At 40.3% G+C, this 24,626-nt stretch overlaps 1 protein-coding gene across 3 annotated transcripts; it reads left to right on the plus strand.

The window, feature by feature from the left end:
• The first annotated feature begins 325 nt into the window (after positions 1 to 325).
• Positions 326 to 23,811, plus strand: LOC134757411 (complement C1q tumor necrosis factor-related protein 3-like). 3 transcript variants are annotated; one of them, XM_063699354.1, is made up of 6 exons: positions 326 to 713; positions 7,777 to 7,888; positions 10,086 to 10,240; positions 14,655 to 14,784; positions 19,510 to 19,609; positions 22,769 to 23,811. In XM_063699354.1, the coding sequence occupies exons 1-6, from the start codon at positions 411 to 413 to the stop codon at positions 22,926 to 22,928; spliced, it is 960 nt and encodes a 319-aa protein (XP_063555424.1). In that variant the 5' UTR covers positions 326 to 410; the 3' UTR covers positions 22,929 to 23,811. The 3 variants fall into 3 exon arrangements, with proteins under 3 accessions (XP_063555424.1, XP_063555425.1, XP_063555426.1); XM_063699355.1 differs by having other exon boundaries at positions 326 to 494; XM_063699356.1 differs by having other exon boundaries at positions 524 to 674; positions 10,086 to 10,139.
• Positions 23,812 to 24,626: the final 815 nt, after the last annotated feature.

The raw sequence follows: 24,626 nt of genomic DNA on the forward strand, positions 1-24,626 counted from the left end.
GATTTTTCCAAAAGGCTTTTTAGACTGCAAATACACAGCCTTTCCATGTCTAATCACAAAAGCAAACTGCTGGACACATGCTCTCTGTTCCCAGCTGGTTGTGTACATTTTCTTCACACTTCAACAGAAACGTGCCAAGGTGTGACATTTATAAATTTCGCCAACTGGGAACTGTGCACACAAATCGTTCTTGCTTGTGGTGTGGGAAAATGATGAATGGGGGCTGTTCTGCCTGGGGAGGAGGGCTGCTGTCACTCTGGCATGCCTACAGCCTTATTTATTACACACCAAAGTATAAAACCACTCCACCGCTGCAGCTCTCAGCTCCAGGCCTGGCATCTGCCCGAAGAGACCACGCTCCTGGAGCCCTGCTGTCTTTTCGGGGAGACTCTGGGGCTCTGTTGAGAATCATGCTTTGGAGGCAGCTCGTCTATTGGCAACTGCTGGCTTTGTTTTTCCTCCCTTTTTGCCTGTGTCAAGATGAATACATGGAGGTGAGCGGAAGAACTAATACAGTGGTGGCAAGAATAGTGCAAAGCCACCAGCAGACTGGCCGTAGCGGCTCCAGGAGGGAGAAAGTGAGAGAGCGGAGCCATCCTAAAACTGGGACTGTGGATAATAACACTTCTACAGACCTAAAATCCCTGAGACCAGATGAGCTACCGCACCCCGAGGTAGACGACCTAGCCCAGATCACCACATTCTGGGGCCAGGTACTCAGAATTCTCTGCTAAGGATTTTTGTGAAAGCTTAATGAGTTTTGTTGTTGTTGTTGTTGTTGTTGTTGTTGTTGTTGTTGTTGTTCTTTTTTTGGCTAAGATTCTTAGAATCAATGAATGCTTTCGAGAAGTTCGCTAAGCTGCTTGTGAATCTCTTTCTGGATTGCTGTCGGGTACAAGAGAGACTGTCGATCTCTGTTAGAAAATCAGCAGAGGCAGCAATGATGTGATGGGATGGTGGCCGTAGTATCACCCCATCAGAAAGGGGAAACTGGCCAGCCGGCTTCCTGCTGTGCTGGGACTTGATTTCCTTCTTGCTCTGTTGGTCCGGAAAGGAGTGCTGACCCATGCAGACAGATCGGTCACTGTGGACAATCATTTGTTGCTCTTAAGAGAATTGGACTTTCTTAATCCCTTCCGGCAGGGAAAAGCTGCCCTTTGAGTTTGTCAAAAGCAATCAAAGTTTTTTTACTTTGATTTGTGAGTATACTGTGACATTTCATGGCAGTCTTGTTTATTTGATTTATAGCATTCTAGATTGTTAAGCCTCTCTGTTAAGCCTGTTTTGAAAAGAATTAAAGAGTTAAATAAAAAATAAACTGTTTGAAATGCATACCTTATAGCATGATTTGATGCCTGATAATCACAGAGGACTTGATCTATTGCTCAGGTTATAAATTCAGCTCTAAGGAAATATCTTTAACTCTTGGTAGTATGAGAGTGAGTTAAGATTTCAGTATAGTGAATTGCAAATTGGTGAAACTCAATGTAATTTAAAATATTAAGTACAGGAAGAGACATATTTTGAATTACTCTATAGACATCTGGTATGCTGAAAACTGTCAGAGGGGGCAAGAAAAGTTACTTTGAGTTATATGATATTTGAACATACAGGTTTTTACTACAAGATTTGATTACTTTAATGCATTAAATAGGACCTGAAGAATTTCATGTAATTGAAATCTAAATCCTTCCTACTATGGATTCAGAAGTTTGGGTTGGTTGTTTGGTTATATGGTCAGACCAAGATCACACACAAAATCAATTGCAGATTTGAAACTAACCCAGAACTTCTAACTTGACCACACAAGGCAGTTGCCCAAACCATTCTGTGGGGGATGTATCCAGAGAAAACTGCTTCTTTAAGGAGCCACGGAAGAAATGATAATCTCTAAATATGATCCTATCTTTTGAAAGCCACTTTTAGAGATTGTCTATTCATCTGACAATCTTTTGGCTAAAGGGTAATGATTAACACTAATTTGTGTGTGGGTTTTTGTTTGTTTTTGTTCTGTGGTGAAGATATTTTCACTTGTGTCCAAGACTTGATCTGGACTTTCCATTTCACACATGGTATCTTTCTTGGCCAACAGATGGTATCTTTCCTGGCCATGACAGTGTGATTCCCCCAGAGGAAGCAGAAGGAAGTTAAAGGTTGTCTTTGGTCATTGTGTCCTGACAACCAACACCCAGCAGGCCACTGAAATTCAAATCACATTTCTCCTTCACTCTACCTTCTAGGTTCCTGAAGTATTTTCAAACAAACCACCAACAGGAGATATTGAGGATATTTAGAGTTACTGACATTCTGGAAGTTTTCAATACAACTCCTCTACCAACGGCTATGGAAACCACAGTTTGAATTTAGGATTGTGCTATGTTCTTCCTTCTTTTCCTACTTCCCCTGTCCCTCTTCTTTGATCATAATTCAATTTTCCTCTTATTCATTCAGTTCCCATGTATTTCTTGTGCTTCTACTTTGTACCAAACTTTAAAAGGGGCCCAGGGATATATAAAGATAAATATGCCTGAGCTCCCATGTCCAAACCATCCTGAAGGGCTGTAGTAGAGATGAATTTTTGTGAATTAAATTAAGCTTAATTAAATTCCATGTGTTAAATAAAGTCAGTACATGAAAGGCAATTGGGCAAAAGTGTCAAAGTACTGATAGTTTTTGAGCTGGATCTTAAAAGATGAGATTAAAAGAATGACTATCCACAGCAAATTAAAAAAAAAAAGTGCTGCAACAGAGACTGGAAAGCCTGTGAGGAGTTGGCTGTGGCTGAAGCTCCTGGGTTGGGGATGCAGGGGTGGGGGTTGGGGGGACGACGGGACATTACACGATTTTAGTGCCAAGAAGGATTCCGCTAGCTGGTTTAGGAGCTTAGATTTTGCTTTGCTAGCTAGGTTTTGTTTGTTCATAGCAGGACAGTGAGGTAATCAGATATATGGTCTGGAAAGATGCTCCAGCTGTGGGTTCATGGTGGAGTACAATGGCCGGAGATCTGGGGTGGGCAGACCTGGGCTCTTTTTTCCTGGTATTTTCTTCTCTGTAGGCTCTTTTTCATTCACCTTTGTCAATCTCCCCTCCTTCTCCCGGATACCCATTTCTCCCTCCTCCCACTTCCCTTCTTCTTCTTTCTTTTCCCTTTTTTTGGGGCAGGAGGTTTAAAAAAAGGAGCTATGACTCTCCTTCCTAGAAGTCACTTACTAGTAGTAGAGCTCAGTTCTGCATCACTACCCCTAGGCCTCCATCTGCAAAATTGGTGGAGCATTTCTTAGAGACAAACTCTTTCTCGCATGCTGCAAATTTACCTGCCTTTTGCATACACATTTGTCCTGCTTTTGGGAAAGGGGATGATAAACAAGGAGATCATAAATAGCAACTACCTACATGTAATTTTCCCTTACCTAGGAGAAAACTTCTGAATTAACACATCCCTTCCAACTTGTTCTCAGAATTCCAGCAAAAGACTTGACAATGCAAAAGCATTGCTCCATTCAACTGAACTTTGAAAGACAAGGCCAGAGGAAGGAACATGTAATGCAATGCTGCTGAAGGGTTCTCACGAGGTGCTCGACTAGTAGCAACCAGAAGTCTCTCACTGTTCTGGTGGCAGCTCTGTGCCCTCAAAGTGCCCTCAAGTAGCTTGGTATTGCACTTCCAATCCTAGTTGGCTCTAGCATTGAGCAACTTCATCTCCTGGAGCTGAATTCTTGTGCCTAGATACTAGACTTTAAAAACAAAATGTTTCTAAATTATTATTTGAGGCTTTGGAAAATACTTTAGTATCTTTGCATTGTAGAGCTGGAAACAAATGCAAGACGATTGTAGGGAAAAAGTGGGAAATCTTCTCTTGTTTCATCCTCTGAAGATTCTCTGAAAATTAACCGTCCAAAGGCAGATCAATAGGAGAAACACACATACCGCATGGGGATGATTTCCCAATAGCCCAATGTGGTATGCATGCTTACACACCCTTCCACGTAGGGTAGCAGGGAGTTGGGGAATGTAGAAGTAGATTACAAAGTTCCTCTGAGCCCTGGGGGAGGTGTTGTTACAAAAAGTGAATCCATACGGGTCTGCAACAACCTCAATTCTTGGCTCCTCAATTCCACTGAGGGTCATAAGGCAGAAGGAAAGACCAACGCAAGTTTTAGAGCAGGAATGAAAGTTTATTAAAAAGTTTTAGAGCAGGAACAAAAGGAAGGCAGGTATACTTGGAAAGGGCCAAATGGGAAACTTGAAAGACAAGTGCACGGTTTGACCTTTTGACTTGGGGTTTTTTTACATTGCCATACTTCTGGGGTCTTGCGTTACTTCTCCCTTGATTCTTCCCTTGGGGTGGGTTGTCCACATGTGTAGTGGCCTGCCAGCACTTACTTGGGAGGTGAGCATGCATAGTATGTTTACTGGAGTTGTAACCATGCTCACTTGAGGTATTCTTCCCTTACCAGCCAAATGCCCCTAGGAGGTCATTTGCCAATTAAACTCTGCCATTTTGCCTCTTAATGCACATGCTTGAGCCCACTTGCCCAACTCCTGAGATCTTATTGGGAAGCTGCCGATAACCAGTTTCAGGTTTTTGCTATCTTTAGGAAGACTGCCTTTACCCGGCACTGGCTGCAACCAATTATTATTTTAGAGAAACAGTTAAAAGCCACTTGATCATCACCTGATGATCACCTGACATTCCTGGTCAGGTGGAGCCCTCCCCTACCCTGCTCATGTCTGAGTAGCTACCTAGTGTAACAGTGTCAAGAAGGGAAGGGAGAGAAATTTACTGTGAACAGAGGTTGTCTTAAAGCTTCCCAGATTATGGCTCCTAGCTGCCCTCAGGAAATAGAAAAAAAGCCTGTCTGAGCCTTGTGATGACTCCCAGTCTCTTCACTTCTCCAGTGGTTGATCTTTCCTGGTTATTTGATGAGATTCCTAAGGAGGGGGTCTTAAGACAATTGCATTTCTTTTGGAAAGACGCTTTCTTAGTCAAATAAAGAAATTCCAGACAGAGTCCCTCCCGGCACTTCTGGAAAAAAGATCAGAGAGACTGGGAGGCAGGGAAAGGTCAGAGAGAGACCTTGGATCTGAGGCTTCTCTCTCTTTTTTTAATAAGAGATTTGCCACAAGCCAGTTTTCGTTGTGATAGCTCTTCCTATACGCCTTTCTTAAAACACCGAAGTTCAGAAGTTCAGAAGGATCGTGAGGCCCCTCTCTCATGACCTGCATTCATACTGAAAATCAAGATCGAGCAGGCTTTTGTCCTGCTCCGCAGAGCCTTCCATCGTCCCTGTGCTCACCTTATCTTCGTGGCTTATTTCTGAAGCCTTCCATTTCCAAAGCACTCAACACGCTGAAGCACGTATTTTGAAGAGTCATTTTCTGTGCACCAACACCACCTCATCCAATCCTCTGATTTAATAGCCAAAAACAAAACAAACAAAAAAAGATGTCTGGAGAACAGCGACTTCTCTAAGGTCACGCAGCACCATGATGGAAATTCTGGTTTCAGTCCAGTGGGTGTTTCAACATTCCTAAGCATCTCAGTATTTCCATTCCATTCCTACATCGATGGTTCCACTTGAGGATTTTCCCTCCTTCTCCTCCCTTCTCCATCCTTAAAATTCATCATTGGCAGAGCCCTGGATTTTCTGAGGTTTAAAAGGCTGAATTTCACATTGGCAAAAGCATAACAGGAAATATGGAATCCTTCCTTCTCAGATTACAGTTTTGGATTAGAAGGTGGGTTGTGCTGTGGTGTCTTTGACTTTCCAAGTGTCCTGAAATCCCTCAGCTAAAATCCCTGAGATGAAATCCGTCATCTCAAACCAATGGCTTTAGTTGACTTTTCTTCCCCTACCAATTTGGCAGAAGGTTTTCATAGACTCTAGTTCTTGTCCAGGTTTGAGCCTGGTAGACTGAAGACAAGACTAGGAGTTAGCTCTAAGTTATAGCTCCTGATCAGGCAAGACTTGGGTTCTGAGAGGTTGCAGGAGAATGCTTGTGCTACAGATACTGTTCAGTGTTTTCCCTGAATAGCTTGGTGGAAAATTTTAGGACAAAGCGGTGAGAGAGTGAGAACAAAATTCAAGCCCATTTTTTATTAAAGAAAAGAAAGTAAGTTCTAAATGTTTAACTGTGTGAAGTTTTGATCCAGTTCTCGGCTTAAATTTTTAGTGACAAATACAACCTGAATTTAAATTCTTTTTTCCTGCCTCTGTGTCTCCTTTTTCTCTCCTTTGCTTCATTTTTTTCATGACTCTCTTAGCAACAACATGCTGTTTTCAAAAGACCGTTGAATTATAATTGATGTCTAGGAACATTTCCACAAGTATTTTGTATGACATAATTAAAAGGCAAGTTGCCAGTTTAGATGGGAGTTCAAATTTCATAAGCAACTTTAACTCTTCTGTCAATCAACTTCCACTAGGTCTTTAGCTCTTTGACGGTAAACATATATTTTAGAAATTTATCTTTGGATAAATAAGCATTTCACTCAGTGTCATACTTGAGCGTGTTTAGTACCCATTAAGTGCTTATTAAATATTGGTTCAAACAGTGAGATAATCATTTCACAACTTTTTTTTTTGAGACTGTGTCTTGCTCTTGTCACCCAGGCTGGAGTACAATGGTGCTATCTCAGCTCACTGCAACCTCCGCCTCCTGGGTTCAAGTGATTCTCCTGCCTCAGCCTCCCAAGTAGCTGGGATTACAGGCATGCACCAGCGTGCCTGGCTGATTTTTGTATTTTTAGTAGAGATGGGATTTCACCATGCTGGCCAGGCTGGTCTCCAACTCCTGACCTCAGGTGATCCACCTGCCTCGGCCTCCAAAAGTGCGGGGAATACAGGCGTCAGCCACCATTCTCGGCCCAATCATTTCACATTTTAAAGTGGAATGTGTGAAATAGAAATCATGTTAAATAGTTGATTTACTTATAAAGTTAAAGTTGTTTCAAGATGTAGATAATAAAAATGTATTGGACTTATAGTTCATAGCAATGTATTATACTCTTGAAAATTGTTAAGAGTACATTTTAAGTGCTCTCTCTACAAAAACACTATATGAGACAACGCATATGTTAATTAGCTCAATTTAGTATTTTACACTGTGTACTTATTTTATAACAACATGTTATATGTGATAAATATATATATAATTTCTAGTTGTCAGTTAAATAAGTAAATAAATGTATTGGACTAAAAAATACTTCATTTCCTTCGTTTTCTAAGACAATTTAAGTGTGCTATGGCTGTTTGAAAAACTAGTGTTACTATTCAGAATTTCTAAGAGATCTTAATCTAGCTCTTAACTCAGTATCATGGATATAGTAAGCATTTAAAAACAGTGCTTAAAGTGGATAATTCTTGTAATTTGAGGACCATCTACTCAATTTAGCTACATCTGGGGCTATGGCAGTTGGAAAAGAGAAAAGGCTTCCAAGTCCACTTCTGAAGGAGTTTCTTCCTTTGCTGTTACAGTAGCAGCAGGAAGGCACTTTCCAGAAATAGGACCCAACATCCCACCCCCACCCACACGCTTTTCAAAGAGCATCTTCCTCTACTGACTTTCTTGTTGCCTTTTCCTTTGATCATCAACTGACCTTAGCTACTCCCTGACCCTTTGCCATTGATATTTCCACCCCATCCCATCTTTTGTGATCTTGCTGTGATTCGATTGGAATTAAGCTTACCTAAGGGCCAAGGCCAGTGGAAATTTAAAAATCCTAATTGCTCACAAGTACCTTTTTTTCTGAAGCTTCTCTTTCTGTCTTTTTAGTCTCCACAAACCGGAGGACTACCCCCAGACTGCAGTAAGTGTTGTCATGGAGACTACAGCTTTCGAGGCTACCAAGGCCCCCCTGGGCCACCGGGCCCTCCTGGCATTCCAGGTAAGGATGAGCAAGACATACTGTCAATCTAATTGCAGCCTGAGCTAAAGTAGGAGCAAAGGGCAAAGCTAAATAATTTGGGATCACTTCTGTGTGATCCAAAGGATCCGCTAGACTCTTGGCACCCTGGAATACCAGGTTCATAGGCTGGGAGGCTCCTCAACAGCATTGAGTCCGAAACGATCAGGTCATAGTCTTCGTTCCAGTATATCTGCCACAGCGTGCCACAGCGTGCTTTATGAAGGGCAGAGTAGAGCCAAAAGCTTACTGCTCTGGGCTTCAGCCATCTCAATGCCAGTCACTGAGCTGTGCATCCTTCTGTGTGACTCTAGGTCCAGCTAAGTGCTTCTTCCTCCAGTCTCAGGATCTCTCCATGTTCAGCCGTCTCTCAGTTGACTCTCATGCCACTCTTGGCCTCATGGAAACATTTTTAGGCTCCAGTACCATGTAGTGGTATGGGGAATGCTCTGGAGCTACATCAGACCCCACTAGACCAGCAGTTCAGTCATCTGTACTGTGCCGATGCCACCAGGCACAGGAGAGTGCCGCGGGCCTGCTGGTACCCTGGGTCAGTCCAAGAAAGGGTAGCCCAGGTCTCCTCAATATAGGGCTCCCAAGCCTATCTTGGGTTTTATTGTCTTCATCCTCAGGTTAATCCCTAGGGTAGGACCTCATCTCAGGGTCTGGCCAAAGTCCACTGGCTCTTCTGTGACTTACTCTCATTGATGTTAATATTTATCAAATGTGGTTCAATTTTTTTTCTACTTTTGAGTAGCTTCTTGCACAAAACCAAATTTACAGCAAGAAAATCTTATGTTAAACTTTAAACTACACTTACTGGCTTGGAATCTATGTCATTGGCCATCAACGACAGCAGCCAGCAGGAGCAATGATGTAGGGTAGGGCCTACTTCGACCCTTGTAAAATCTTCTCAGGTCTTAACTCTTCTGAGGTTACACAAAAGGTTGGCCTTGGTTAAATGTTTTCTAACCAGGAAATGGCTTTGTCACTGAACACATTAATTTGTAAACACAGTCAAAGTTCATCCATTTGGTAGGGTTGTAGGCCTGGTATGATAACCAACCAAGGGTAGCATGCAAAGTAAACAGCAAAAAGCCTGAAATTTAGCAAATATTAAAAATAAAAAAGAGGTGTAGAAATTGTCTCTTGGTGGCAAAGGGAAAAGTTAAAATTGTTTTCCAACTCTTGCTTTCAAAATCATTGCTGTAATTTGTTTAATGAATGAGTTTACCTTTTCCCCAGTTATAAAAGTGATGTGTTTTTTGTAGAAAACTTCAAAGAGACAGAAAAATATACAGAATGACATGAAAATTACTCATGTTCCACATTTAGAAAAGAACCTCTATGAATATTTTTCTGTAACTTATTCTTGTCTTTTTTTCCCTATGGATATAATACATAAATACATATTTTTCCAAACAAAGATAGTATCATGTTATTTCTATTTACTCATAACTTTCTTTTGCCTGAAACAAAGTCTGGCTCTTTTGTCCAGGCTGGAGTGAAGTGGCATGATCCAGGCTCCCTGTAGCCTTGGCCTCTTAGGCTCAAGAGGTCATCCTGCCTCAGTCTCCCAAATAGCTGGGACTACAGGTGTGCACCACCACTCCTGGCTAATTTTTTAATTTCTATTTTTGTAAAGACGGGATCTCGCCATATTGCTCAAGCTTGTCTCAAACTCTAGGGCTCAAGTGATCCTCCCACCGTGGCTTCGCAAAGTGTTGAGATTACAGTTGTGAGCCACTGTACCTGGCCACTTATGACTTTAAAATCTAAAAATATCATGAATATCACTATATCATTAAATGTTTTTCTTCAGCCTTCTTTTTTATGACTATATAACATAGTTTCTAGAATATGTCATGCCCTCCTAGTATTGGTGATTATATAGGTGGTTTCCAATCTTTGCTATTTTAAATGATAATGTGATAATCAGAATTCTACACAATTTTTCCTCCAAGCCTTGCTTCAAAGGATAAACAGGCTTTGGAGCTTTAGGGTATCTAAGGCTTCTTTCAGAGCCTGTTGCCCTATTTAGATGATGATACCCCTTGGTTATATTTGGGATTGTTTTGAATGGTCCCCTTTCATAATTGAGTTTGGATAGTATGTCTAGAAATGGATGGTAAGTATGAGTGACTGGGTTTCCTCATGTGATGATGTCTGGTTGTTTAAGGAAACCATGGAAACAATGGCAACAATGGAGCCACTGGTCATGAAGGAGCCAAAGGTGAGAAGGGCGACAAAGGTGACCTGGGACCTCGAGGGGAGCGGGGGCAGCATGGCCCCAAAGGAGAGAAGGGCTACCCGGGGATTCCACCAGAACTTCAGGTAAACCATCCTCAGTACATCTCCTGGTGGCTTTCCAACCTGCCTGACCACAAGGGGTCAGGAATCAGGATGTTCGAGCGCTTCCTCAAGTCTTCCCCAGTCCTGAGTAAATCTGAGTCTCAGTTTGTTCATCTACATCACAGGATGTTTGCATAAGGCCCATACTGTCCAAAAGGAGGACTTAGATATTATTCTTAGGGAGGAGAGACATTTATGAAGGGTGAAATCTAAGTCCCTCATAGAACCAAATCCAAGGCAACCCTAAATATAAACTTATCTCCTATTTTCCCAAATAAGATGTTTTAAGAATGTAATAAGATGTAATAAGGGTTTGGGCCAACTTGAATGTATAAACATTTAAATATATAAATGGAATGATGAAATGTCTAGTTATAATATTGTATTTATTAACATTGTTGTATTTACATATACTAATCCATACATAAATATTGATATATATTGTTTTCTCTCAACTCAGATTTTGTGGTATAATTTTTGTTTATTTTTTGAAACAGAGTCTTGCTCTGTTGTCCAGGCTGGAGTGCAGTGGCACGATCTTGGCTCACTGCAACCTCTTCCTCGTGGGTTTGAGCAATCCTCCTGCCTCAGCCTCCCTATAGCTGGAATTACAGGCATGCATCACCACACCTGGCTAATTTTTGTATTTCTAATACAGATGGGTTTTTGCCATGGTGGCCAGGCTGGTCTCAAATTCCTGGCCTGAAGTGATCTGCCTGCCTCGGCCTCCCAAAAAAGTGCTGGGATTACAGGCTTGAGCCACCACACTTGACCTTGTGGTATAATTTTTACTTGAGCTTTTCTTGTCAGAATCTTCTTTATCAATGGAGAATTTCAGTTTTGAGCCATTCACTCAGTGTTCCAGACCAGATTACATTCATTTCAGCATAAAGTTTAAAAAATCAATTTATGAGGTTAAAACTGTACATTTTTTTCCAGGCTCAAGTACCCATTTACCTATTCTTTATCTCTCTTTTAAATGATCATTAAAGTTCTTATTGCCAACAAGATCTTAAACTTGTAAATGTGAGGTTAGGTCACAAGAAAAATTACTAACTTTGGGTTATTTCTGGAAGGTGGAGGAGGGCTAGTATTTTGAAATGGATCCCCTCTGGCGGACTTCTATCAGCATTGAAAACTAGCATTTTTTAAAAATTAAGTTGCTTTCTGACTAGTGTCTTCCCAAAAAAAGTAACTTGTGGGTAAAAATAAAGTAACTGAGATAAAGTACTGCAACATGAGAGATTTTTGAAGAACTAGACTATAAAGCGATTCTTGCCTGAAAGATCAATTAGGGGGAAACTGTCTTTCATTTGTGCGTGTATGGTGGTAGTTTGACCCTGTATAAGTTCCATCATTTTTCTGGGCCTTGGTTTTTCAAGTTTAAAATAGCTTGAATAGTTAGGGTGTTACTCTTATGTGTGGGTTTTGCAACTTTTAAATGAAAGCCGTTTTGTTTTGTTTTGTGTGTGTGTGCACAGGCTGGAGTGCAGTGGTGTGATCTTGGCTCACTGCAGCCTCCACCAAGGTTCAAGCGATTCTCTTGCCTCAGCCTCTGGAGTAGCTGGGATTACAGGTGCGTGACACCATGCCTGGCTAATTTTTTTGTATTTTTAGTAGAGACGGCATTTCTCTATGTTAGCCAGGCTGATCTCAAACTCCTGGCCTCCAGTGATCGGCCTGCCTCGGCCTCCCAAAGTGCTGGGATTACAGGTGTGAGCCACTGTGCCTAGCCAAATGCTGTTTAATAATTTCAGCAACCTGGGATCCATGTGCCAGTAGAAATTTACAAACAAAAAGGCTAGAGATGCCACTCAGCCAGGTTAAGGTATTTAATAAGACAGAAGATAAACATCTCAAAGCTAGACACTCTAACCCATAACCTATGAATGGTAAACCACGGAGAAGGGGCCCTAGAGTAGCCAGTTTGATAGAGAACATTCTGGGCAATTATTAAATTTGTCCCATCAGCTATTTTACCCTAAAATCGCAATACAATCATTTGGGTCTTATGCAGATTGTGAAGGAGGGAACTTCACATTCTTTCAAGGTCCCAGCAAATTAAAGAATTTATTAATCTAACTTACACTCAGTTTCAATGACTCATTTGGATGAAGGATTAACTTTGACTTTCACAGCTCATTCTTCAATGGTGGTTTTAAGCAAAAGCTTTTCTTTTTTTTTTTTAACTTTTATTATAAGTTCAGGGGTACATGTGCAGGTTTTTTACATAGTTAAACTTGTGTCGTGGGGATTTGTTGTACAGATTATTTTATCACCAGATATTAAGCCTAGTACCCATTGGTTATTTTTCCTGATTCTCTCCCTCCTCCCACCTTCCATCCTCCCATAGGCCCTAGTGTGTGTTGTTCCCCTCTATATGTCCACGTGTTCTTATCATTTAGCTCCCACATATACATGAGAACATGCGGTGTTTGGTTTTCTGTTCCTGCATTAGTTTGCTAAGGATAGTGGCCTCCCGTTCCATCCATGTTCCTGCAAGGGACATGATCTCATTCTTCTTTATGGCTGCACAGTATTCCATGGTGTATATGTAGCACATTTTCTTTATCCAGTCTATCATCAACTGGAATTTAGATTGATTCCATGTCTTTGCTATTGTGAATAGTGACAAAAGCTTTTCTTGACAGGTGGAATTGTCTCAAGGCTTTTTAAATTATTGTTAACATTTTGTATTTTGAACTTCAACCCTGTCTTTGGATATTAGTAGTATAGAGGTGGTAACAATAGTAGTAGGGGTGGCAAGAGGAGGAAGAGTACTACCCCAATCTCCACTTAGGGGATATAGAAATTTGAGGCCCAATTACTAATTACTCAATTGCCAAGTGACAGAATTAAGAGAGGTGGACCTTAATCTCATATCTTTGGACACAAATAGACAGCCTTATTCCCAAACTCATAGAGCCTCTTGGTTGCCACTGTGAGCAGGTTTCTCAAGTTAATTCTCTTTGCTGATCTTTTACTGATTAAGCAGAGGCTTTCAAAGTCCCTTAAAAGATTACACATAAAGTATTTGTAACCATTCCCAGAAATGGGTGTTGACCATTAAATGACTTCTCGGATTCTCCCATCTCTAAACTTTACAATTCCAAGATGACATTTTTTCGTCCAAAATCATGCTGAGAAATTTTTGCTGTTCTAATATTCAAAAAGATTGCTAATTTTAGTAAACCATTTTTCTATATTTTAGATAACTGCAAACACTCCTTTTTACCTTTTCAAGGTTATTCACGTAATATCTTTTCACTGTTAAAAAAAATTAGAAAAGTTCTGGGCCAAAAATAATAAAACATGCCGAGAGATGATTACTGTTAACATACAGTTATGTAACTTTTCAGATTTATGCATACTTATATACATGTTACTTTTAAATATGATGGGAACATATATACATATTATTACTTTATTTCACGAATGACAATCTATCCTAAATGTCTCTTCATATAAATAAATACAATCCTATAGCTTTAAAATTAGTATCTTTTTTCTGAATATAAAATTAATACACGCTAACTTGAAAATTATAAGTGTAATGAAGAAAGGAAAACTTTCCCACGAAACTTCTACCAAGAAAGACCTGCTATTAATAATTTCAAGAATATTCTTGCAGATATTTTTCTGAATTGCCCACACAATAACTCCATCCACACAGACACAGTTAATAAAGGCTGGTATCAGATAATAATGATCTTGTGTTGTCTACTTTTTGGGTAAACAGCATATTGAAGATATTTTCTCCTTTTATACAGATGCACATTTAGATCAGCATCAAGAATTCTCAAAGTGTATTCAAAGAATTAATTTCATTAGAAATTAATAGGCTGGGCACCATGGCTCACGCCTATAATCCCAGCACTTTGGGAGGCCGAGGAAGGTGGATCTCTTGAGTCTAGGAGTTTGAGACCAGCCTAGGCAACATAGTGAGACCTCGTCCCTATAGAGAAAAAAAAAAAAAGAAATTAATAGATATCTTTTGGGGAAAAAATAATGCAGGGTTACCAAAATTAAAATGTTTGGCTATAGGGTTTCTCAGGTCCTTGAATTTGCTAATGTGCATTTCACGGCTTTAAGTGGAAAATTTCACCTAAATTTTTCTGGTATTATTTGATTACAGAATTTTAATATTTCAAAAATCATTTGAAAGACAAATAATCTTCGAAACCTGTGTTCAGAACTGTTGATAGACATTGTCAATCTAATGGCTGCATAGCATTCAAATGTTGGAATTACCATAATTTATTTGTTTCTTTCTCCATAGATTGATGTTTATTCCCAATCTTGCTGTTATGTATAATGTTTAACAAACTAATCTGCATAAAAACTTGACTTCTTTAAGATAGATTGCCTATTTATTGACCAATAATTCTTTCCTTAGATTGCATTCATGGCTTCTCTGGCAACCCACTTCAGCAATCAGAACAGTGGGATTATCTTCAGCAGTGTTGAGACCAACATTGGAAACTTCTTTGATGTCATGACTGGTAGATTTGGGGCCCCAGTATCAGGTGAGATGGAAACATAGGATGAAGATTGAGTTAATCAATGTAATAATAAAGACAATTAAGGAAGGAAGGAAAGAAGAGAGGGAGGGACGGAGAAAGGGAGGGAGGGAAAGAAGGAGGAAGGGAGCAGGAAATAAAGAAAGACATTAAGGTAGTTATTTTTTTCTGATTCAAGTTAAACCAAACAGCTCATATAGATTTCTGTTGGATTTCAAAGTAAACGAATTAGAATCTGAAAAGACAAAAATAGTTTTAAAAATATGGCCATAGTCATTAATATTATTAACTCTGATTTAGACTGAGCTAAATAATTCTTAAGAGGACATAGTTACCTCTGACTTTAAAAGTCCTTAAAACATAATTCTCAGTTTTAATGTGTCATAACTGTTTCCTCCCCTTGCCACCACCTCAAGGAGTGCCTGATCCTATTTTTTTAATGAAAAGAAATTGAGCAGGTAATACATTTACTTATTTAAAACGTTAAGGCCCGGCGCGGTGGCTCACGCCTGTAATCCCAGCACTCTGGAAGGCCGAGGCGGGCGGATCACGAGGTCAGGAGATCGAGACCATCCTGGCTAACACGGTGCAACCCCGTCTCTACTAAAAATACGATAAATTAGCCGGGCGCGGTGGCGGGCGCCTGTAGTCCCAGCTACGCGGGGGGCTGAGGCAGGAGAATGGCGGGAACCCGGGAGGCAGAGGTTGCAGTGAGCTGAGATCGCACCACTGCACTCCAGCCTGGGAGACACAGCGAGACTCCGTCTCAAAAAAAAAGAGTTTGTTTATGCAAATGAATACAAATATATCTTCTCATATTTCTATATAAAAGCTAGGACACTCTACATTCTGATTGTGTCTTGCTTTAAAAAAAAACTAACAACATATTTTAGAAATCTTTTCACGTCATTACTTCATCTTTCTTGTAGCTGAATGTACCAAAGTATATTTAATGAATTCCCTTATTGCTGGACATTTGGGTTGTTTCCAGTTTGCTTTTTTTTTTTTTTTTTTGGTGGTGGTGGATTTTTTTGTTTGTTTGTTTCTAGACAGGGTCTCTATCGCCCAGCCTGGAGTGCAGTGGCACCATCTCGGCCCACTGCAACTTCTGCCACCTCTGCCTGCCAAGCTCAAGCGATCCTCCCCACTCAGCCTCCTGAGTAGCTGGGACTACAGACCCAGGCCACCACACCTGGCTAATTTTTGTAGTTTTAGTAGAGACGGGTTTTACCATGTTGGCCAGGCTGGTCTGAAATTCCTGGCCTGAAGTGATCCACCTGCCTCAGCCTCCCAAAGTGCTGGAATTACAGGTGTAAGCCACCATGCCAGCAAGAATATACCACTTTGTAATTGATCACTTACAGGTATATCTGTAGGCTAAAGTTTTAGGAATATTATCAGTATAAACATATCCATAATTTTTATCAATTTTGCCAAATTGCTCCCTGTAAGGGTTGTACCAATATACTTATATTGTCAAGATATGAAAGCACTTATTTCCTGATAGCCTTGTCAACAAAATGTGCTTTCAAGTTTCTGGATAGTTGATAAATAGAAAATCCCACTTTACAAATTTTTTACTTTGAATTAATTTTAGACTTATAGGAGAGTTGTGAAAATATTATAGAAAGTTCTCATATTTTGCTTAACCATCTTCCACTACTATTAACATTTTAAATAACCAAAGTGCAATTATAAAAATAAATAATGAACCTAGGTACAATACTATGACTAAATTATGGACTTCATTCAGATCTCGCCAGGTTTTTCTGATGCCCTCAGCTTTTCATTCCATTTGTTGTCTGGCCATTTCTACCATGGGTTCACGCCTTTTGTTCTATAATGTTCTTTTGTAGAGGTATTTGCTTTATTAGTATAAATTCATGGCTACATTTTTCATCTACTACATGACAACATTTTTTCTTGGAGAGTGTTGTTAATCCATTAGGGTCATTTTTGCTTTTCTTTTCTACTTTAAAAAATTAACTGAGGGTTGAATGAGTTTAATTTTCCTAGACCAGCTGTATGCTCTAGTTTCTCGGTGAAGAAAGGACCAGGGCAGTTTCTAGACTGGACAACTCAAAGGCTCCATCCCCTGCTGCCAGGGGACTAACAGATTCTTTTAAGTATGGCCCTGATGTGCGTTTTTCTTGGTCACACTTCCACTACCTCTCCAGACTGCACTGGGTCCATGAAAGCTTCTGAAGCCAGCCTTATACTTCCTGGTTCCCTTGCCTTCAGGAGCCTTTTTTTTCTTTCTTTTCTTTTCTTTTTTTTCTTTTGCTGGCAGATTTTGAGATTGGCCACTGCAGGTCCTCTTTCCACATCCTACACTGTATCTAGCAACCATCACCCCAAACACAGCCTTGCTTCCGCTCAGCCCTGTTCACAGGGGCTTGTTTTCAGCATTGCTCTTCCACGTGGCCCTCACTATCAGGGAGTGCATTTCTCCTGGCACTGTGTGACACCTGCTGCCACCTGGCCTCCTCAGAGCCTGGCCCAACCTCATGTTATCTCCACATGACTCTGTCCACCCTCAGGGGCATTTGGCAGCACTTACAGGTATTTTTGAAGTTCATTGATTTTCTTCCAGTCTCCTAGCGTTGCAGAACGTGGATACTTATCTGGTTTTTGTTTTTCAATTCTACTCATTTCTCTATATGGTATCCAGAATTAAAAGGAAGAAACTTCTGATGGAGGCAGTGGCCCTGTCGGATTTTCACAAATGCTTTTAAGTGCACCTTGATTCATTTTTTCTACTCAGTTTAAGTCAGAAATGAACTGAGATATGAAATGATAGAAGCAATCTTTCATCACACTTTAATGTCATGAAAATCATCTTTAAATGTTCTTATGTGATTTTCTGCTCTGAAGGTTTATGTCATAATTTTCTTACAACTATTCTGTTAAATGCTATCTATGCCACAGATTATATTAATGCCTAGAAATACCTAGTCCACATTTCCATGGAATTAAATGGCTTTATAACTGAAGCCTAAGTAAGGATTTAATTTTTTAGAGCTCTCTTGGGCCAGACGTTCAGCTTCTAGTGATACCAACTGTCATTTGACTCTCACAGTTTTCTGTTTCAGTCTCCATTTTTGCAATAGATTGCAAAAAGACCGTTTTGTCCTTTTCAACTTTGGGAGTGAAGAGACGGAGAAGGCTGGTTTTTGAAATTACAGCAACACAAAGACCTCCAAACCGTAGTGCAAATGTGTCTCCTCTGGTTTCAGTACCTTCCCTTGCAGGAAAGCCACATGTGGGTATAATACATACTCACTTCGGTATTTCCAACTCCAGGCATTTCATTTATTCACCATCTGGCGTTTTAGTCTCCTCTTTCTAACATGTTTTTGCAACCTATGTTTAATAGTAGTCATCATTTTGTAAGAAAAACTAATATATTTTCCTGTCATTTTGATTTCAGCTTTATCTTCTTGAGGCATTGAAAATTATGTGTGTGTATGTGTCTAATATGAAATTTTGTAAAATGTGAAAAACTAAACACATATAAACTATTTTCCTTGAGGCTTTTAATTTGTATCTGCCTTTACTTTTCCTCTGTGGGCCAATCTCTAGGCATATGAATAGGCATGATAAACTTTTAGGCCATTTCCTTTGTTCCCAGAACATTGAATATGCATTCCTGGCACTAGACAAAGCATCATCATACTTCTTCGTTTAATTTGACTTAGAATCAGGTGAATTGACATGGCACCCTTACAACTTTCATCTTACTTGATTGCACCTTTGAGAAAGAAACAGAACTATCTTCTATTAAAGCTATTTCTGGGTTATTGTCTTGAAAGGCCATTAGTTTAAAATGTAACATGGAAATCAGTAAGAGCTTGATGACTTATGTTCATTCACCTTTCCAAAATGCACACCAAAATCCCAGATCATTTAGAGTTTGAAAAATTTTCCTTTTGTCTTGTCTGTGTGCTATTGGATTCTTCTTAATCATTCAGTGAAAGTGTCTTGTGTGCTAGCATTTAGAGTATATTAGGTCATATTATATTGCTTTCAATTAGGAGCCCTAGGCTCCTATTAAAAAACTCAAATCTTTTAAAATATATGTTGGTCTTCTTCAAATGAAGAGGATACAGACTTTTAGTGACAAGGTCCTGTTGCTGAGTCTAAGTTGGGTCTTTCTGTTTATTGTACATAATTTCACCAACATACAAGGAATAGCATGAGAAATTACCAGAACCGTTTCTTTAGAACTCATAAACATTTGTGCTGTGCTCCAGGATTTCCTCATCTTTGGCTAATCCCTTTGGTGAGTTTAATCATCTGTTATATTGTTATAGTTGCTCATTTTCTTAAGTCATGGAGCATCGTTGTTCAACCACAAACATCTCTGCACCTTGGTAACACGAGTTCTGTGGTACATGAGGATGATAGCTAACCTATGCCCAGGAACAACGCCTACTTTGCCCTAAGCACTTTGTCAGGGCACAAGGCAGTGAGATACAGCTAAAATGAGGTAGGCTCCTTCCCTTAAAGACTTTTAAGTCTTATTCGGGATACACAGTGTACACATTGAAAGCACTTGGAAGGGGACTAGATAAAGGGACATTCCTGCAAATTAAGGCCAAGGAGAGACACCATACTACAAAGAATATCAATAAAAGACATATGAAGGCATTTGGCAAATCTCCAGGTATCTCCAGGTCCTCAATGTATAACATGTTAATATCAACATGGATATATACCTGCTTTTTTCAGGTGTGTATTTCTTCACCTTCAGCATGATGAAGCATGAGGATGTTGAGGAAGTGTATGTGTACCTTATGCACAATGGCAACACAGTCTTCAGCATGTACAGGTGGGTGGTCTTTTCTGTCACGGGTCTCATCCATGCTGCCATTGTTTGTTCAAGGAATGCCTAATGACAGGGAAGCGTATAGCAGTCAATAGAGCCTGACATGGCCCCTATCCTTAATAAGAGCCCTCATGCACCAGTATGGCCACATTATCATCATTATTGTTTGGGAAAAAATAAATCTGATGAACTTGAGCATCAGCAGGTTGATAAGAGGCCTTGCACTAATTACTAGCAGCACTCCCAATAACCAGTCATTTGGATTATTTTTATAACTCATTATTTTGCTCCTCTCTCTCTGCCCCTTTTTCTGCTTTCCCATTCTCCCATGCCCTCTGATGTTAGCTTGGAATGTGGCAAAGAGGCAGAGAGCTGACACCTTTCTTACAATTAAAAGGGCCATGAGTTATCTATGAAAAACTTTGTGGCTGTTATCATTTCCCTGTTATTTTTGATGATGTGTGATAATTGCTGTGTTTACTTCTGGAGCCTTACCTGAGTGGGAAGATGTATTTGAAATGCCAAAAGACAGAAAGATGAGTTAGGGTAGATGAAATTGTTGCAACTAAGAGATCCAGTTACTCTAACATGCTAGAGGTTGATTTTTCTTCACCAGTCCAGGGCAAGAGTTCCAGGTTGAGAAAGAATGAGGGGTTGTAGGAGGGGTGCAGGTTGGGAGTGGGTTTATTCTTCCTGTTTTTTGAGGAAGCCAGGCTGATGAAAGCAGCTCTGCTGTCTATAAAACTGACTTTGAGCCAGGCGCGGTGGCTCACGCCTGTAATCCCAGCACTTTGAGAGGCCGAGGTGGGCAGATCATGCGGTCAGGAGATCGAGACCATCCTGGCTAACACGGTGAAACCCCGTCTCTACTAAAAATACAAAAAATTACCCGGGCATGGTGGCAGGCGCCTGTAATCCCAGCTACTCGGGAGGCTGAGGCAGGAGAATGGCATGAACCCGGGAGGCGGAACTTGCAGTAAGCTGAGATTGCACCACTGCACTCCAGCCTGGGCGACAGAGCGAGACTCCATCTCAAAAACAAAACAAAACAAAAAACAAACAAACAAACAAAAAAACTGACTTTGAAATTCTCTCTGGTCATTGTCATTGCCAGAGTCAGAAGGAGAAAAGCTTGCTGTTGCAAGCTTGTGGAAATATTTATGGATCAGGAATTCTGTTCAGAGAACTTAGTCACATTGTTTTCCACCCAACAAATGCAAGGGTGACATGGAATTGCAGTGCCAATGGAACAGAAGAAAGGGGATTCTGGTGAACAGCTAACCTTCTCTGCCCTCTGGCTTCCAAATATCTGCTGAACTCTTCTTCTTACACTTACAATACGTGTCTCCCCATCTCTCTGTCCCTATGGGAGACAGCCTGTGAAGCACAAATAATGCATCCAGCTCAAAGCCCTGAGTCAGTCAATGAGTAGTCCTTTTCATCAGATTGGTTTGTTGGCTGTTTTTCTCTTTGGCTCCTGGTTCTGTCCTCTAGGAGGGTCTTCTTTATCTGCTTTTCTCTGTGGCACATCTGAAAGGTGAGCAGGGCCTCCTCAAGGCTCTCTCACAGCCCACTTCCTGCTGGTGCAAATTTGAAAGCTGAGTCAAACAGCCCAAGCTTCTTGAGTCCGGTTTTGGGTCTCTGGCAAACCCATTTCCTTAGAAACTTACTTAGCAGGCTTTTACTCTGTTTTTTACTCGATTTTACTCTATTTACTTAGCTGGCTTTTACTTCATTTGTTAAATAGATTAAGTGAAGTCAGTTACATGTGTTACTAAACCACACTCCATATACTTTTCTTGACAGTTTTCAGCCTGCTATTCCTTGTCTTCATGCCTTTCTCTCAAGTTAATGGAGTTACCCTGAGGCCTTCTAAAGCAATCGATTTGGGCAGAAAGGCAATATTTTTAATCCATCAAATTGTGCCACAGCTGTGTCTACTTGATTGAATGAGTAGTCTTTTTTTTTTTATTATTTTACTTTAAGTTCTAGGATACATGTGCAGAATGTGCAGGTTTGTTACACAGGTATACATGTGCCATGGTGGTTTGCTGCACCTATCAACTCATCATCTAGGTTTCAAACCCTGCTTGCGTTAGTTTTGTGTCCTAATGCTCTCCCTCCCCTTTCCCCTCACCCTGCCACAGGTCCTGCTGTGTGATGTTGCCCTCCATGTGTCCATGTGTTCTCATTGTTCAACTCCCACTTATGAGTGAGAATAGGCGGTGTTTGGTTTTCTGTTCCTGTGTTTGTTAGTTTGCTGAGAATGATGACTTACAGCTTCATGCATGTCCCTGCAAAGGACATGAGCTCATTCTTTTTTATGGCTGCTGAATGAGTAGTCTTAAGGAAAAAACATCAACTTTATCACTGCTCTTCCAGATATAAAGACACCTGGCTTTTTTAACCTTGTTAGGCCCCAACCATGTAGACACTATTTACTTCCTTTTCTTCAAACAAGTCAGTTTTTGCCTAACTCATCTTTTGTAGCAACATCTTTCTAAAAGCAGTAAAGAGTACTTTGGCTTTTTCTGATTACTTCCCTTTCTTACCCTACAGGCATTAGATCTGTCTTCCAAGTTATCACGTTTTCCAAATGTTTTTGCACAGTGTAACATGGATCTTCTGCTTTCCCAGACCATGATATTTGTTTCCCCATTGCTCCTTGCCTGACCATGAGCCAGTGCAAGCCTATTTTTATTTGGGTTGCGGAGCAGCCTCCTTTTGTACCAAATTCTAGCTTAGTTAGGGGAAGCTAAATTACTGTAACAAAAACCCAGTGGAATAGCTCAAACATAATATAACTTTCTTTCCTTCTCATCAAACAGCCCAAGGTTGTTCCAGGTTGGAGCAGAGAAGAGAGAGAGCTCTTTTCCACACGGTCTCCAAGAACCCAGTATTCAACATATGGCTTCTAAGATCATTCTGGTCATTGTCATGAACATTCCAGACAGTCATAAGAAGGAGCAGGGAGGGATTTTGTGAGAGTGTTACTAGCCAGCTTTAGAAGTGGCACATAGGTCATTTCTGCTCACAGGCTGTTTAGAGAACTTAGCCGCAGGATTATACCTGTGGGAAGGAGAGAATGGGAGCACAGACTTTGGTGAAGAGTTGGTTGTTCATGGCAAAGACTAAGTAGTTTGTTCCTCTTTTTCTTTCCAGCTATGAAATGAATGGCAAATCAGATACATCCAGCAATCATGCTGTGCTGAAGCTAGCCAAAGGGGATGAGGTTTGGCTGCGAATGGGCAATGGCGCTCTCCATGGGGACCACCAACACTTCTCCACCTTTGCAGGATTCCTGCTCTTTGAAACTAAGTAAATATATGACTAGAATAGCTCCACTTTGGGGAAGACTTGTAGCTGAGCTGATTTGTTATGATCTGAGGGAACATTAAAGTTGAGGGTTTTACGTTGCTGTATTCAAAAAATTATTGGTTACAATGTTGTTCACGCTACAGGTACACCAATAATGTTGGACAACTCAGGGGCTCAGAAGAATCAACCACAAAATAGTCTTCTCAGATGACCTTGACTAATATACTCAGCATCTTTATCACTCTTTCCTTGGCACCTAAAAGATAATTCTCCTCTGACGCAGGTTGGAAATATTTTTTTCTATCACAGAAGTCATTTGCAAAGAATTTTGACTGCTCTGCTTTTAATTTAATACCAGTTTTCAGGAACCCCTGAAGTTTTAAGTTCATTATTCTTTATAACATTTGAGAGAATCGGATGTAGTGATATGACAGGGCTGGGGCAAGAACAGGGGCACTAGCTGCCTTATTAGCTAATTTAGTGCCCTCTGTGTTCAGCTTAGCCTTTGACCCTTTCCTTTTGATCCACAAAATACATTAAAACTCTGAATTCACATACAGTGCTATTTTAAAGTTAATAGATTTTAGCTATAAAGTGCTTGACCAGTAATGTGTTGTAATTTTGTGTATGTTCCCCCACATCGCCCCCAACTTCGGATGTGGGGTCAGGAGGTTGAGGTTCACTATTAACAAATGTCATAAATATCTCATAGAGGTACAGTGCCAATAGATATTCAAATGTTGCATGTTGACCAGAGGGATTTTATATATGAAGAACATACACTACTAATAAATACCTTAGAGAAAAATTTTGACCTGGCTTTAGATAAAACTGTGGCAAGAAAAATGTAATGAGCAATATATGGAAATAAACACACCTTTGTTAAAGATACTTTCTAAACTTGTTTTTAATAAACTTTAATAGTCATAGAATTGTAAATCACTATGGTTAACAGAAAGTGAAAATATTTTCATGCAGATGATGTGAACAGCCATGTGAATAGGTGACTTGGGCACACAGCAGGGTCATATGACTCCAGAAACTTCGCTTTTCAGTTATTCCATTGTTATAATGTCAACCCTTTAAGACATTGATGTTTAGAGGGCTCACAAATACAATCTGAATACCTGTAAGGAAAGAGGTTTTTTATCACATACCTGAAGTCTTTGTAATGTTCATGCTTAAATTCTAAGTTTTCACTTTAGTGACACACAAGGTTTGGTTGTAGGAAACAAGTCCCAGGTGTGTGGGAAATTGATTCACAACAGAGATGGGAAAAGGTGCAGATAATTTCCAATGCCTTCACAATTTACCCATGACCAGAAATATACTTGGAAGACTAATTTCACAAGTGTCCCAAAACTGAGATGCTAAAAAGGAAACAGTAGGTAGGTGTCATAGGAAGTTTACATGTACCATCTAATAAACAAACTTGCAAATTCTAAATCTTTTTTTTTTGTTGAGACAGTTTCACTCTGCTGCCCAGGCTGGAGCGCAGTGGCATGATCTCAGCTCACCGCAGCCTCCGCCTCCTGGGTTCAAGTGACTCTCCTACCTCAGCCTCTTGAGTAGCTGGGACTACAGGCACCCACCACCAGGACCAGCTAATTTTTAATGTTTTTAAGAGAGACGGGGTTTCACCATGTTGACCAGGCCGGTCTGGAACTCCTGACCTCAGGTGATCTGCCTGCCTCGGTCTTCC

Source organism: Gorilla gorilla, chromosome 17 (genome assembly GCF_029281585.2).
Source record: "Gorilla gorilla gorilla isolate KB3781 chromosome 17, NHGRI_mGorGor1-v2.1_pri, whole genome shotgun sequence".
NCBI classification, from domain to species: Eukaryota; Metazoa; Chordata; class Mammalia; order Primates; family Hominidae; genus Gorilla; species Gorilla gorilla.

Coding starts and splice junctions, on each gene's coding strand:
- LOC134757411 (XM_063699354.1), top strand. CDS start 411: ATGCTTTGGAGGCAGCTCGTCTATTGGCAACTGCTGGCTTTGTTTTTC. Junction 14,785..19,509: donor ATTTGGGGCCCCAGTATCAG/GTGAGATGGAAA, acceptor TGCTTTTTTCAG/GTGTGTATTTCTTCACCTTC. Junction 19,610..22,768: donor ACAGTCTTCAGCATGTACAG/GTGGGTGGTCTT, acceptor TTTTCTTTCCAG/CTATGAAATGAATGGCAAAT.